Genomic DNA, 15,235 nt, shown 5'->3' with positions numbered 1-15,235 from the left:
AACTGCTGATTCGGTACCTCGTGATACCTCTCCACGATACATCGTTTCCGTGCATGCACTTTATTTAATCATGAAAAATGGTATCTATCACAGATAGGCACCATTTAAATTTCAAACCTAACAGCTCTTCTGTTTTCTTCTAATTGTGAAGAAGCAAACCACAGATCTTATCTATCACTCTGGGGTAAATAAACCCTAGTGTATAAGTAGTTACAATGGTATAAATGTAAAGATACTGATACAGCTTTCTCTCATCCGGAAAGAAAAATGAGCTACATCAGTGTGAGGCACTGTTATACACCAACTGCACCCAGTATAAGGAACGTACTATTATTATTTTTATTCTGGTAACACCAAACCACAATCCTTACAGCAAATTTTATGACACAACAAGGATTTTGTATAGGTCAGGCTTTATCCGAAAAGCCCATATGGTTACCAATCTGTTTAGTGCAAACCAAGACTTACTAATATAAGGTAAAGAAGTGAATATTTATTTCTTGGATGATATTTTATACTTGTACTGGGGTTTTGTAGATGAAGAACTAGGCAGTACAGAGAAGGCATGAACAGTGACAGAAATCTGGGTTTAGCATCTTTCATCAGATGCTTTGAAACAATTGCAGGATACAGAGTGGATCCAGAAAGAGACCTCAAGGGGACGTTGACGACTTCACTGCTTCATCTGTAACCTTGATTTGGTAGTGGAAACTCAGTCTGCTCTCAGAAGCTGTATGTTAAAGGCAGTGACAAGGAATTTACGTAAGTGTTGTTTATATTGCAAGCAAAATATCTGAAGCACGAGGTGATTGAGGTGAAACTCTTCCAGCCTGCAAACCATGTCATTCTTCCTCATCGTAAACTGCACAACTCTGGTCCTATTTCCTGTATTGGTGGGAATAGGAATGTGCTAATTCAGTCATTTCCTTTCTGTCTTTACAAATAAAGTGCAGGTCAGGTCAGTCACAAGATTGGTTCTGTGCCATTCCAGTCAATAACAGCTCCTTGCCACCTAGAAATGAAAGCAACCATTTTACATCCATCAGTTAATCAGGTCATTGGAAAGGTAACTCAGCATCCCTCAACCACCCGAAGAACCTTCGAGAGACTAGGATGGACTCATCTGGGGTAACTAATCACATCCTCTCAAAGGGAAAGGAATTGAAGTGAGGTACTTGCACCCCCTAATTTTGGGTGCCCAAGTTTGGAGGTCGGTCTCCTTACCCTTCCTCTGATCTCTTCTATGCAGTAGAGAGTCCTCAGCAGCAGATGATTCAGAATAAGTAACTTTGTGTTGCAGAGACTGTAGGGAATCCCCAAAATGGGCACAAAAGTTAACCCTATAAAACCAGAACGCTCAGTCTCAGCTGTTACTAGGCCATTTGAACACTCCTATACAGACAGCTTTGAATAGGAACTCTGTGACTCTGAGACCATGAGAGAGGACTATTTAACTTAGCAGCTATCTTTGCTCCTGACCCTTGTTCCTTTGAAGTATTCCGTGGCTCATTTTAATGGCAATGTTTTGCTTTTCCTACACTGAGGGTTTGCTTTTCCTCTGCCCTCATTCTTTCTTCAGAATAACACTAAAGATGTATATTGAGAACAACATTTCCAAATGAGTCCACACACGTGCACAAAAACCTCCTGTGTTTTTAATTCCTGGCTGTGCACTGGCTGCTACTGCTCAGCTGCCCCCTCCAGGAATGTGACCAACACCGAATGCAAAGAAGGTACCCATCCTGCATTTGTCAACAAATGTATCTTCAAATCATGGCAGAAGACAAAGATCTGAACTAAGACCTCACTGGGTTGAAGTGAGTCAACTCACTGTACAGTCAGAGTCAGTCACTGCATGAATTGCACCCTTGTGGGTAGCATTTCTCACGTTTGGAAGTTCACGGTCCGCATCTTCCGAGAACTAAACTATTGCATTCCCAGTGTCAAGTATTTATATCTGTTTTCAAAATCTGTCTCAGTGCATGTGCACAGTAGTAAGACATTGGTGAGGGGGTGAGTTGCCCGAGTACCACATTCTTTCTGTCACTGAAGAAAGAATGTGTCAGCGAGGGTATGGAAGCTCAGTCCTTTCACTGAGCAAGTCAATTAAGTGTAAAATAAAACCAAAGTCTGAATTCATGCAGTATTCAGTGCAATGGAAGCGACCATCTAAGGGCTGCTGTGAAATTTTTCCTTCTTTTTTTTTTATTTTGCTGAGAAAATAAAAATTTAAAAATTGCAGAAACTCTGTCCTCTTTCCAGAGCTTGGTAGGAATACACAGCAGTGATGTCTCACATGTTAAGCTAAAAGCAGAACATGTTCTAGCTGGGGATATTCGACTGAGTCTGTCACTCACCAGTGGCGAGAACTGTCCCTGCCAGAGGTTCAGAATATCACCCCCAGAACAACCAAATTAAAGTGAGAAGGACAATCGCCACCTTCTGTCCCCACTGGATTTTTCAGTTAGTGACATCAAATCGCCCCCTATTTTGGTACAGTCTTCCCAAGGCACCGCCTTCTATCTCACCAGGGTGATTAACAGCTTTGAGAGGGATCCACAGAGACCCAGAGAGGCCAAAAGACACCGAATGAAATCTGCCCTGAGACGACACTGTACTCTGTGGAATTACTAACATGTGCTGATACTATTTTTGCTGTTACAGCTTACGATGTTGCTAACTGCTATGCAGTGAGGAACTGGCCGTTTTTAAAACAGGGTTTCAATAATGAGCTTAAACAGAAAATGATCCTTTGAAGCAAGACTCAAGGTCACTTTGATAACAAGCCTCGTCTCCTGTGTTTATTTTCAAACCATTTTTGCTGAGCTGTTTGTAGACTGAAAAGCAGTCTTTGGCTGTTTGCTCCTGTGAAAATGGATTCAAAACTTTTCTCACCTATTGAATCTGCACAAGAATAGGTGTCGAACAGTGAGGAACATCACTCACAGGTGCTGAGCAGCTATTCTCTTTACAGACAGAAACAAAACTGTCCAGAAAATGCAATGTGATCATTTCCCCAAACTGTCCTGCCACAATGTAATTCAAATAGATTCTAGCTGCTGATTCAATTATAATTTATCAGATTAGCAACATGAAAACTATATTTGACCTATCTGGTTCAACTACAGCCTCACCCAAGGGTCATGGTGTTAACGGGAACCCAAGAGGAACTGGGTCAGGCCCTGAACAACGTTCAGTCTGGAATAACATTCAGAGAGTATCTCCTGGACCAATCATTTCGTATTGTTTTAGAGCACACCAATAATTCAGCATGAAACGTCCATGCTCTCCTCTTATCTACTAAATTTCCACTGGATGTCTCACTTCAAAGCCAAACAGGTAAAAGAATGTATCATTCAGCCCCACTACCACAGGGGAAAGCGGATGCTAGAGGGTTAACAAAATATACGGCTGAATTCAGATTATAATATCAGATCAAAGTTTATTCCCCTCAGGGAGAGCTAACAGATGTTTTTTCCGCCAGGGCAGAGAGATGCCGAGGATCGTGACTGTGATATAAGAGTATTCTTCGGGGAAGAACGGGATAAGAGGTCTGCACGGCATCTCTCAAACAACCCAGGGATGCACATTCCAGACATCTCTTGGTCAGAATCTGACTGTTTCTACAGATGTCTAGGGCTGAAAGCCACAATAAAAGCACATGTACTTGTACTGAGGCCTTGGTTGGGAGCCTGCAGTGATACCTGTTGGTGACCAGTCGTTCCAGCCATCTGAAGTGTGACCTGTTTCAAACTCGAATCTCATTCTTCTGACATTTTATAGAATAGGGGTTAGAAACATGAGCCTCCTCCTTCTGCAGGAGCAAAACACCTCTTTTCCTCTGATAATATTAATAATAACAAAAAAAAAAAACCAACCCTGAATACAGAAACAGTCTATTGCATATGCACTTTTCCCTTTGGGAGAGGATACGAGAACAAACAGCAGGCAGATGTTAGGCCTATGATGGTGTTCAGGTATCGGGGTAAACAATGGGTAAGGCTTTTCATGGACTAAACCAGAACTGAGTCACGTGAGTGAAAGGAAAAACCCCAATGAACATATGGAAACAACGGTTAATCTTCTCAGTTCTGATTGTTCAGACTGTGAAATTCACACTGTCTGAGAAGTTATCCTGCATTTGTTGATGAGAAAGGTTTGATAAAGAGCTTCATTATGAATGCTTGGTCAAAAGAAGTAACAGCTCTTTGTTGCTTTACTAAAAATTAGTTTAGAAGTATTGTTGCATGATAGAAAACAATTCTTTTGTATCTCTCAGTTTGTTAAAATATTGGTTATTTTGGTTTGTTTTTACTGTTCCTTATATACTATTTCATATTTGGAAGAAAAAGTTCTTAAAACAAAAAGGAAAAATATAACATGAAAAACCTTTAGCAGCAAGGCCATGCTTAAATAAATACGTTCAAAGCAAATGGAAAATAGTGAAAACAAGGAGCCAGACTGATCAGGGTAAATAAGGCACATCCTGAGAATGGTACAAACAAAATAAATTGACACTGGAATTTGGTCATAATTTACTTCTCCAGGAGATTAAAGCACGGAATTTAAAATAAACAAACATCACCACTACCAAAACCGTATAACTTTGATGCAATGCCAGGAATGGAAGATGTTCTAAGAGCAACTTTAAGTAGTTGCATGCATTATTCACCCCACTGTGTGGGTTTCTGAGGCTACATATTACCTATCTTAGTTTGTGCTAATGCTTATGTGTCCCTGGAACAGAGGAAACAAAGCAATCTATATGTACGGGGAGCCTAGACTAATGTCACTGCTGTCATGTTACAGGATCCCTTTTCTGCTTTTCTGTAACTTTATAACGGTAGCCCTGCATGAACACACTGGTTGGCAGCCACTGAACTTGTTTTTTGGAGGTGTTTTTTACAGGAAGGATTGTGGCAAGGAGAGGAATTGAAATTACAAGAGAAATTTGAAGCTGCTTGGCTTGTTGATTTAACAAATGTTACGGTCTTTGACAATGAGGCTTTTACTTCTTGCTCCAAAGATATTCAGATAGCAGCTTTCAAAGTCCTACTCATGGAGTTGATATAAAGCTGATTTTTTTACCCAGTTAATTTTCGCCTTTTGCTTATTTTTCACTAAACTGAAAATCTTCTCATTAACTTCAGTGTGTCTCGGAAAAACTGAAGATTCCACCATTTAACATCACATAGGCTTTAAAATGGCCACGGAAATCCTAACATGACAGGAAATAGCCTTGCATTTAGGAAGAGAATATGACCTAAGAACTGTCAAGAATGACTTTCACAAAACACAGTGTTTTGTGATCTTGAAAAACTCTGTGCTGCCCACGGACACACGGAAAGTTTGAGAACACTGAGACCATGGAGCTTCATGCATCAAGAATGCATCGAGTCCCCCAGTGCAATTATATTTTTCAGAAAAGACTGATGAAGATGCAAGAATTTTTCTCCTTTTCTCACTACACCTCTGCAATAGGAACCAATCCCCTTTGGGAATCCAACTTTAGATCTACTGAAATCAAGCTACGCTCTCAAATTGAGTTTGGTTCAGTCGGTTCTTGGTGGTGTAACGAAGGTTCCTCTAAGAATGAATTGAACTTCTTAGCCAGTTTGATGTTAACTACAACAATAAAATGTGGAATACGTATTATCACAGCATGGCCTATTGAGATCCTTTATGATTTTCAAGTAGTAATTTTGCAACATTACTTGCTGTAATATTTTTTATCACACTCCAGCCTTACATATATTCTTTATATCAATAACTGAAAATATGTATAATAAAAATGTAGTTTTCACTTACTTTGTCCTAATACAATGCTCAAGTGGAGGAGTAAGATCATTTTCTTTATCTCCAGCGCACATCTGAGTTGTGTCTGCAGAGACATATCAGACAATATTAATGGCTGGAGTATATTTCTATTCGTATAGATTACCGCAGCAGCTTCTCGGAACCCCACCCATGGAAGTGATGGACTCCCACTCCCACGGTAAAACTCCCAGCCCCCAGTAGACACGTATCCACTTTGGACTGAAATACCCTGGGAGGTGAGCACTCATGGCTTTGTCGTCTCTTGAACCCTTTTAGCTTGAGGTCTGCTGCCTGTTCATGCGATGGCAGGCTACAGGCTGAAAGAGGGGGACTGAATGCAAACTTGCTGTTGGGAATGGTCCCCAGAATATGCCCAGTATTAGTTGTTCTGGGCCAGAAACTTGCTCAGAATTGTGCTGGCTGCTTAATGGTAAGGATGATCATGGGACAGTGTTCAGATTCATGCCCTGGCCCTAGTTAGTTCACTAATATAGAGATGATTTCGAAGGAAACATGGATTAGAAAGTGAAAGAATATGCTCGAGGGCTGTCATGAGGTTTTTTATTTTACAATTGATGTCATAATTACTAAGAAAGCAATTTTCATCACCCAGATACTAAGGACAGGGGTAGTCCTACCCTTGAATAGGAAATCCCATGTCCAGTCCAAACTGGGTTAAGATACCTTCACCTTGGAAAAGAAGATCGTCCCTTGAGTGTTGAGAAAGCAGTGCACGGACAGGAGAAGACAGAGTTGTGTTGGATATAAGAGAGCCACCACAGGCTGCGAGCATTCCTTTGGGACAGAGAGGCAATTGCGCTGTTCCGGGGAAAACAGAGAGGTCAGTGTCTCAGACACTGGATCTGTCAACAGTGAAAGTAGTCGCTTAACTTCCCAGAGAGAAAACATCCTGCCACCAGCTTGTATGTCAGTCTGCTCAGCTGTTTCCTGTTTTGGAGTATAACATTTTAAACTGCGGCAGACTCGGATTTTTTCTTTTTCTTCTTTTCTGTTCGTCATCCAGCCAATGGGCAGGTTGAGAGAAACAAATGATGCCAAGACAGGGTGTAGGTGGGTCCGCTTCGCTGAGACTGATGTAGACAGGATGGGAGGCAATTGATCTTAGATTCCCAGCTGCCAGTCTCGGATATATCTGGCTTCCTCGTGTCCCAGAGAGGGCCTGGCTCTCCCTTGCCTGTTGATCTTGTGGTATAAACGCATGCTGAAAACTCTGAATGACTGTAAGGGCAGGAGTAGTAGGAAACAGACAATATCTAAAAGTACATAAAGTACTGGCAGTTTTCTCCTAGATCCTCAGGAACTTAGAGGTACACAGGAATCTTTTAAGTTTCAAAGGGCCTCTTTTATCCTAATACTGAAGAGTTTATATTGGTTCATTAGAGGTCTGGAAGAATCTTCTGAGAAATTCAGTTATAGTTTTTTCAGCAATTACTCAGCTGCTTTTTGAAAACACCTTTAAAAGGATACTGAGTTGAAGGAATGCACCAGTGAGATACAAGAATGATTTATTAAGACAGATTGTACGAAAATTCCCTGTATCTTCGGTTGGAGACAACGTATTGTAAATGTTAACACAGGTAGGCGTTAACTGTGTATACCAGAAAGGAGAAGCAGTATCTCCCTGAGCAGTACAACGCTTTCATACAAGTACTCTCTGTGACATATAATAAAAAACCAAGAATCTGCAGACGGTTACTAATTTAGATACACTGCCTTGTTTTCCATCTCTGCCTATCAGACATTTCTACCCCAATGGAAAGGATTAAAGAAACGGAAAGGATAAGGATAGTATGTTGAACTCACCTCCGGGCATTGCCTGCTTTTAGGAAGGAACTTCATATTCCTTGTCTACATTTCGGCACGTGGTTATGAGTAGGAGAAGCAGGAAAAATTCTCAATATAAAGTGGCAATTGCTATTGCCCCTGAAAAGTAATTCCACTCTTTCTTTCTGTTTGTTTTTTTTTTTTTTCCTTTCTTGCCCAGTGTAATTTCATCAAGATTTCCTGAAATGTGACCTTGAACGCAATTTTCCTAATTATAAACAAGATTCCCATTTCAAGGAGTTCACCTTCTTGCTAGTGAAAAGCAAAGATCTTTGCTAACCAGGACAAGTGAGATGTGGCTGTGCAGCGCTCAGGACCTCACGTTGCATCTCTTGGTAACGCTGCCTAACCGTAATAGCTCATTGATATTTCCACAATGGAAATGCCAGTAATTCTTAGCATTCTGATATTTCCATCTGGTACTCTCTGAGTGGTTTGGATGTATGATCAATGGTACCTTTTGGATGTAAAGTAATTTCAGTTTTTCTCCAGACCTAACAAAGGATTACTCTACAGCCAGAACTAGGAAAGCATTTCCCTGGAATGATGACATTATTTGCATTTTACAGCCTTTTGCAGAATTTCACAGATACCAGAAGTTTTACTAGGAAACATCCCTGGAAGAGGCTACAGCCACAACAAAAAGATATCTACCTCTCAATGCAAGTTTAGTGTTTAAGGAGAAATATACAGATATGCCGCGACAGGTTGAACAGTAAAGGGAAAAATTTATACAAACCTGGCACTTTCTCATCCAGGGATCTCAGAGTGCTTGGTAGCTCTGGATTTTGGAAATGTTTCTGCTTTATTTATGATAAAAAGACAGAGAAGGACATCTATTTGGGACCGTGTGTTACACGATACAACACATAGAAAAAATGTGTCTCGATTTCTCTAGTCCTCTGCTGAACTATATCATCTGTGTCACTTACAAATACTCTATATCTGCGACAGACTGTGTGGGAACCAGTGGGCAACTATAGTCCTGTAAAGGTTAAGCAGTTTTTTTGAGGTAATATATAATGTGATCACTACAATAGAATGACAGGGATTTTAATTAAAAGAAGAGGATAAATAACAGGCAGAAAGACAACTGAGTTCACCACCAAATCTTGTGAGATGCTAAAGCCCCCAGCACTCCCACCATGCAAACAGCTTTGCCACGTGGCTTCAGTGAGAACAAACAACACCCGTATATAACTAATCCGGTCCAAGAACCAGAATGTAGGTGCAAACAAGGAATACAGACAGCTTATTTTCAGAGAGTGGACTACAACAGAGTGGCTCCTTAAGACTGAGAAGGAATTTGATTAGATTGTATAAATATATCGAAGGAAAGAAAAGATAAGTAGGATATTATTAGCAAATAAGCATTCAGTGGTCAAGAGTATCTTAATACGGCAATAAGTAGGAGCTTTCTAAGCATCAGAATACTTCTTTTCCAAATGCCTTCCAGTTGGAGAAATACGTAACTACTGTAAAAGCAGCTGCATAATTTGGCACGGTTTCCTGAAAGAGTGAGTGTAACAAGTCAGAAGATCTTTTGCATGCCTGTGTTTCCAGGTATGCTTACAAGCAGGTAAGAGACTAGACTTTGTTAGCAGATTCCTGCCATCTTCTGAAGTAGCTGGTTTGGGAGGCAAGAATTTCATGCTTCCTCACCCTCTCCGCTCATTTTACTACAGGCATGTAGGGTTGGGGAACAGGAGAATTACATTTGCTGCCTGTCGAAACGATGTGAGAAGATGTAAAGGAGAATGAGAGTAGTTAAATATGGTTTATACTCCTGGGAGCATGAACAGACGAGATCACAATCTGTTCCTTGGAAATCAGTGTCACTGAAAGATTTACCAGTCTGTATAAAGTACCACATGTTCACTTTTAACCCTTTCAAGAGTTTATCCTCAAAATTTCCTTGTGAAATCTAATTTCCCAATTTATGACCAAAACTAATTACAGAAAATAGGAAACAGGCACACATATAATCTTTAATACCTGAGATCATAATTGTTTGTGCTACTGTATCCTCTGATTTGATGCTGTTGCCACCACCAGGGATGAAATACAGAGTTCCTGAGTTGTACATACCAACCGTTAGCCGTATTTCTTCCTCCTGGTTGGCCAAGCCATCATAATAATATAGATCAAACCTCCGCTCTGTCTTCCAGTCACCCAGTAAATCCTTTTCCAAACAAAAAAGCACACTGAAGTGGCTTTCACTGCATACCAACCAAATTGGGTATTTAGGGGTCTTCAAGTAACAACCAACCTAAAAGAAAGATATAAAATATTACAATATCACAGGGGACAAGGGGAAAAACAACTCATTGTAGAAAACATGAGATGTATGAGATCACTTATTTACTATAGTCTACAAACATTAATGAAGGCTCTTTATATACTGCTGATAAAGCAGACCAGGACAGCTCAGGTAAATCATGGAACATATAAAACAAGTATCTGGCCTTGAGTTATAGGCAGGTAATGAAATCCAGCTATAGTATCCTTGCAGCAAAAAGATCCTATCTCAGATGATGAGAACCAAAAGAAACCCTATCCTCTGTAATAGCTATAAAACCATAGTGAGTTTAGGTCAGGAATACTACATGAGATCAAAAGCAGACCATGCTCTTATGCAAGAAGCCAGAAGCCAGGCAAGAGACTTCAGAGAATCTCAGATGACATGAGACACCCCTGTGTGGGCAACTAAATGGAGCCAAACATCTTTTCTTGGATTAAGAATACAACACATTCCCTTCATTTTAGCATCTTCTTCTAGGTTCGCAGTCCAGACATGTAAAATATTTTCAGGTTCTAGAAGAATGCAATAACAGAAGCACTTGCTTTGACTAATTATTCTTAAAAATGAAATATTCTGCGCTGAAACACTTGGACTTGATGATCTTAAAGGTCTTTTCTAACTAAAGTGGTTCTATGATTCTATGAAAAAAATCAATTATTTCTTTAGAAGATGCCTTTTCTAAGCCTTTGGCCTCCTTTTGAAAGTTTGAAAGTATACTTATTTATAAATATCCTAAATGTTCTGCATGAAATTGCATATAAATGATTTTCATACTCATTACTGATTTGAAGTACTATACTTAAATCTATCAGCTATTTAACATGCGGGCTACTACAGCAATTCTTTGGATTTGTAAGTAACTGCTTTTATCTATATATGTATCCCCATTTATCAGTTTAATCATTTTTTTCTGCTGCTTCACCCCGTAGTCCTTAAGGTTCAAGTCCGGCAAAGGATTGAAGTTAGTTTTATGTATATATAGGCTCGTATCTATTATTTCTCAATTCTCAATTTCTCAACATGGAATTTATGTTTTAAGGCAGACATATATATGCCTTAATACCTAGGAGAGTGTATCTACGGTTTTGAAACTTAATATATGCTGATATGAAATGAGTTATGGAAGTTCCCTGCATCCCCTGAGGTCAGAGAATATCTTGTAGTATTTTCTTCACCTCACAGTAATGTGTCCTGAGACAGATACCATCTTCCTATTGCTTCCTGCTGCTTCAGAGCTGAAGTATCAGTTAATGACTTTAGACCCTTCAGTAGTAAATAACAGAGTACAAATAGTGATTAGATTGTTTAATGTAGAAAAGAAGCCTTATTACTCCCAGCTGGGATTTTAATATTCAGCTACAACAGATATTTATTATTAGCTATATTCCTGTCATTGAAAGATATATTATAAGCTTTTTTTTCTGCTGTGGAATTGTTGGGGTTTTATCTTTGATAAATCGCTCAGGGAAACTAAAAACCAAAATAAAATTTTTGCCTTCAGTGGAATGTTTCTGACTACAGCTCTTCTTATTATCCTTATAGTAGACAGAATCACTACTGTGCAGGATGCTGGGTATAACCATCTTTATTCTATCCCCAGTTTTACGTATCCTCTACTAAATAGATGTTACACTGGTATGCTCCCAATCTGCAAAATAAGGGATGGCAGCCAGGTGTGCAAATATATGTGCATAGAAATAAAGATCAGTTTCTGTCTTTGTAATACAGACAAGGTGAGCAAAGAAACTTTACTACTTTAGAGGCTCGAGAAGTTTTGAAGAGTTTTTGCATAGTAACATGGTGAGATAATCTACAGAAATCATCTCTGCCTATTGACACTTTTATCTTTACCACTATGGGATTTAAATCATGATTCAGCATATGCAGTGGGTGCTAGTGGAAACTGGAAGACTTCTAACAGAAAAGTTCTCATATGTGTTTTCTAGATATAGATTTGTGAATACAGCTTCTAGAGTACAGCCCTCGATTCTTCACCTTGGGCATGCAGGTACAAGTGTCATCCAATAGACTGCTAAAAGGCAAAAGCCAACATATATGCTGTTGTAATTAGAAGTCTAAAGAGCAAAGAGCATCCTAAGTGATGAGGAGTGTGGGGTTTTGCTTTTATAAATGAGATTTAGAATTTATATCTGAAGTGTTATGTGAGTACAAAATCAATTATCTTCCCCATTGAGAATTTCTTCAGACGTTAGATAACAAGTCTCTAGCTAATTAAGTAACCGTTCCCTGACTCATTATTTTGCCAATATCTATTTAAAACAGCTTTTTAAACAACAGGTTTGCTTTTTATGTAAATTCTTGGCTTAAAACTACAGAAACTTTTTTACAAGATTACTAAAATACTCATAACAGGAGTTACCAAAAAGGGAAATACGCAGATGCAACAAAAGATGGAAAATTGGAGGGATATGGATGAAAAGATTCAGTTTCACAAACACACATATTTTAGTATGCTGATAAATCAAAGCCAAAAAGGAACAGCCAGTCTTCTCCTAAAAATGTGTTCTTCCTACATACGTCTGCTAAAGTAACTTCCAAGTTTCATCAAACAACATTTGACAAAACAAGATTAGACAGATACAGAGCTGTTTCAAAGCACACGTCCACTCCAGCTCTTACTCACATGAACAGTCCTATTGAAGTCTGGACAAATTGTTCAAATTGTTCAGATGAGTAAGGTCTGTAGGAACATTTTCCAAATATGTTTAGTTTTCAATTACAATGCTTGCAGAAGAAGGCAAGGGCGTGAACTTTAAGACAATAAGGAAAGTATAAATACACCTAGGTCAAATTCTCATCTCCCATAAAAATGAAGTTTTCATTTCAGTTACGTCAACTGTACTAGTTGAGGATTAGCTCCTGCCTCTAACATCAAATTGCATTCCAGGTGCTGGCTGGTCCCTACAGGTGTGCTTCTCCCCAAAACTACTTGGCCCACTATCCCACTGTCATCACCTTCTAGAGGCTTCTGGTTCTCCAGATACCTGAGGTAATTCCTACAGTTGTAGATTAAACAGGTCCAGGATCTGTTTCTCACCTTTAAGGTCAAGCAGCATGGAATAGTTTTTATCCATGAGGCTAAAATTTCTTTCTCCTCCAAAACATGTTATTTTGTCTAGATTTCCTACAAGGAACTTCCCTCTCCATTCCCCAAAATATGTTCAGATTTTTTTCTACAAAATCTAATATGGAAGCGTGCTACTGACAAAGCAAGTACAATCATCATTGTGAGGACTCCTTTGCCCGCTTCTTCAAGCATCAACTGTTGAGTGGACTAGAAGTACACCCACATTGAACTGCTCCAGCTGGGAAATGGTGAGTGTTTCTTCAATTTCCTGGCCAGGCTGGTTGATGGTAGTGATCCTGGAATATAACAGGACCTTGAAGCAGGACGGGGAAGAACAAGCACGAACACCCTGTGCTCTGACTCCTCAGGAAACCCTTTAAACTCCGTCAGAGTGTGTGTCATCCATCAAATGCTTTCCAGAGAATCGGGGCCTTCTTTCCAGCTGCTGCACGCTGCCTTGTGTAATGCTGGCTCTGGCTTCCAAAGGCAAACCAGAATCTATTCAATAAATGTCATTATTTTTGCTAAGGGCTTTTACAGTATCACAATGCATTAACAAGTAATAATGCAATACTATTAAAATATTTGTTTTCAAACATGCACATTAATCTTCTTCAGGAAAAAAAAAAGAGTAAGAGGGGGAATGAATTAGGTGTCTTTTCATGCTGCGTGTTTTCAGTTCCTTTGGAGACTTCACTAACCCTAATCCTCTCCCTTACAAATCCTTTAAGAATGCTCATAAATTTCAGGGACACAATTCTCATTTTTGGAAAATGTCAGCCTTTCAAAAGCAAGCACCTTCAAAGGGTTCATTTTCAACACTCCAGGTGGTCTTTTTCCACAACTGACTTGAGTGTGTATTCACACAATGGTGAAATTAAACCTACAGAAAAATATTTATTGCTGGGGAATTATTCCAATATATCTGCCAGAATGGGTGTATGGTACTTCACCATCCAGATTTTGTTTGCTCATTGAAAAAGGCTATCTTTGCTATGTGTATACCAAAAGAAAAAAGTAAGAAATATAACCTAGATTCTGTGTTTCTTGGACTCCATTATACAATTTACCTTGAACAGAAACAAACATCAGGTTATCACTCCTATGCAGTGCCCATGATTCAAAGAAGAGAAGATGATCTCAAACACAAGGAGGATGACTGGATATGATTACTGTGATGGCATTTTTCTCCAGGATTTTTGTTATCACTGAATAAAATTTCACTTCCTTGCTTGTTGGATTTACCTTTTTTTTTTTTTTAATTCAAATTATATTCAGTCATTTCTTGCTTTATGTTTGTTTGCCTGAACAGGTGCTTATTTTCCAAAGGAATCATACAGTGCAGTACTGAGACCCATGTGATTCCACAAAGGTCTGGGTTCTGTCAAGCAATTGCCAGTTGTACTGAATCGAATCGGATTGATAGACAAAAGGATAATTACACAAAACTTTCGCAGTTACAGGCCACAGCCTATTGTTTGTTCTGTCAACGTTTTTTCCCTGCAACTGCAATGACCTTTAGTGAATTCATATTAAACAATGTTCCAACAGTGTTAAGACTGAAGTGTCAATGGTATAAAAACAGATACCCTTGCAACAGCCCTTGGGTGACCAAGAACACCACTGACTCAGTTCACCTATTCCACCAGCACTATTAAAACACCAGGTCAGCCATATTACTATTATATTTGTATATAGTTAAGGGACACTGTGAGGGTAAAGTTATTGCGATTAATATGCATTTGATGACAACCAGATTAAGAAAAATAAAATTAATATTCACAATATCTGACATTCAGAGTATGCATAATGTAACGGCTATGCAGATTAGGAAGAAATTGAAGAGTTTTTAGCCATATATTTATAAATTGTAGTAGAAAACATTACTGTCTCATGGGAGCCCTAGATAATTGCTCTGCAGGTCTGAATCCTTTTTGTAGTAGAAAAGAAAATCTTCCTTATGATGAACTGGAGGAAAAAAAAAGGGCAACATAAATGAAGAAGAGATGTGTATTTAATCCCAGGACTACCAAACCAAAGAAAAGGCTCATTGGAAAGCACTGGCTTTTGACTAAAGTTCTCTTACGCTGCCACAACTCAAAAGAAGAGCAGTTGTGGCAAGGCAAATAGACATCAGGGCACCAGGTAGCCTCAGGATCTTTTCTTTACCCTTGTTCCATTCT

The 15,235-nt window shown here is 39.2% G+C and overlaps 1 protein-coding gene across 1 annotated transcript in view; it reads right to left on the bottom strand.

Annotated features, from left to right (window-relative positions):
* Positions 1–317: 317 nt before the first annotated feature.
* The window catches only part of MINDY4 (MINDY lysine 48 deubiquitinase 4), a 74,311-nt gene continuing 59,393 nt past the window's right edge, over positions 318–15,235 (bottom strand). Inside the window, exons 16-18 of the mRNA XM_074157169.1 lie at positions 9,751–9,931; positions 5,809–5,881; positions 318–1,012 (exon numbers count right to left, since the gene is read on the bottom strand). Coding sequence (XP_074013270.1) covers positions 964–1,012; positions 5,809–5,881; positions 9,751–9,931 — 303 coding nt within the window. The 3' untranslated portion in view covers positions 318–963. The remainder of the gene's footprint in view (positions 1,013–5,808; positions 5,882–9,750; positions 9,932–15,235) is intronic.

This window comes from Numenius arquata, chromosome 12, assembly GCF_964106895.1.
Source record: "Numenius arquata chromosome 12, bNumArq3.hap1.1, whole genome shotgun sequence".
Lineage (NCBI taxonomy): Eukaryota > Metazoa > Chordata > Aves > Charadriiformes > Scolopacidae > Numenius > Numenius arquata.
The sequence above is the reverse complement of the archived record's forward strand: the minus strand, read 5'-3'. Positions and strand labels throughout refer to the sequence as shown.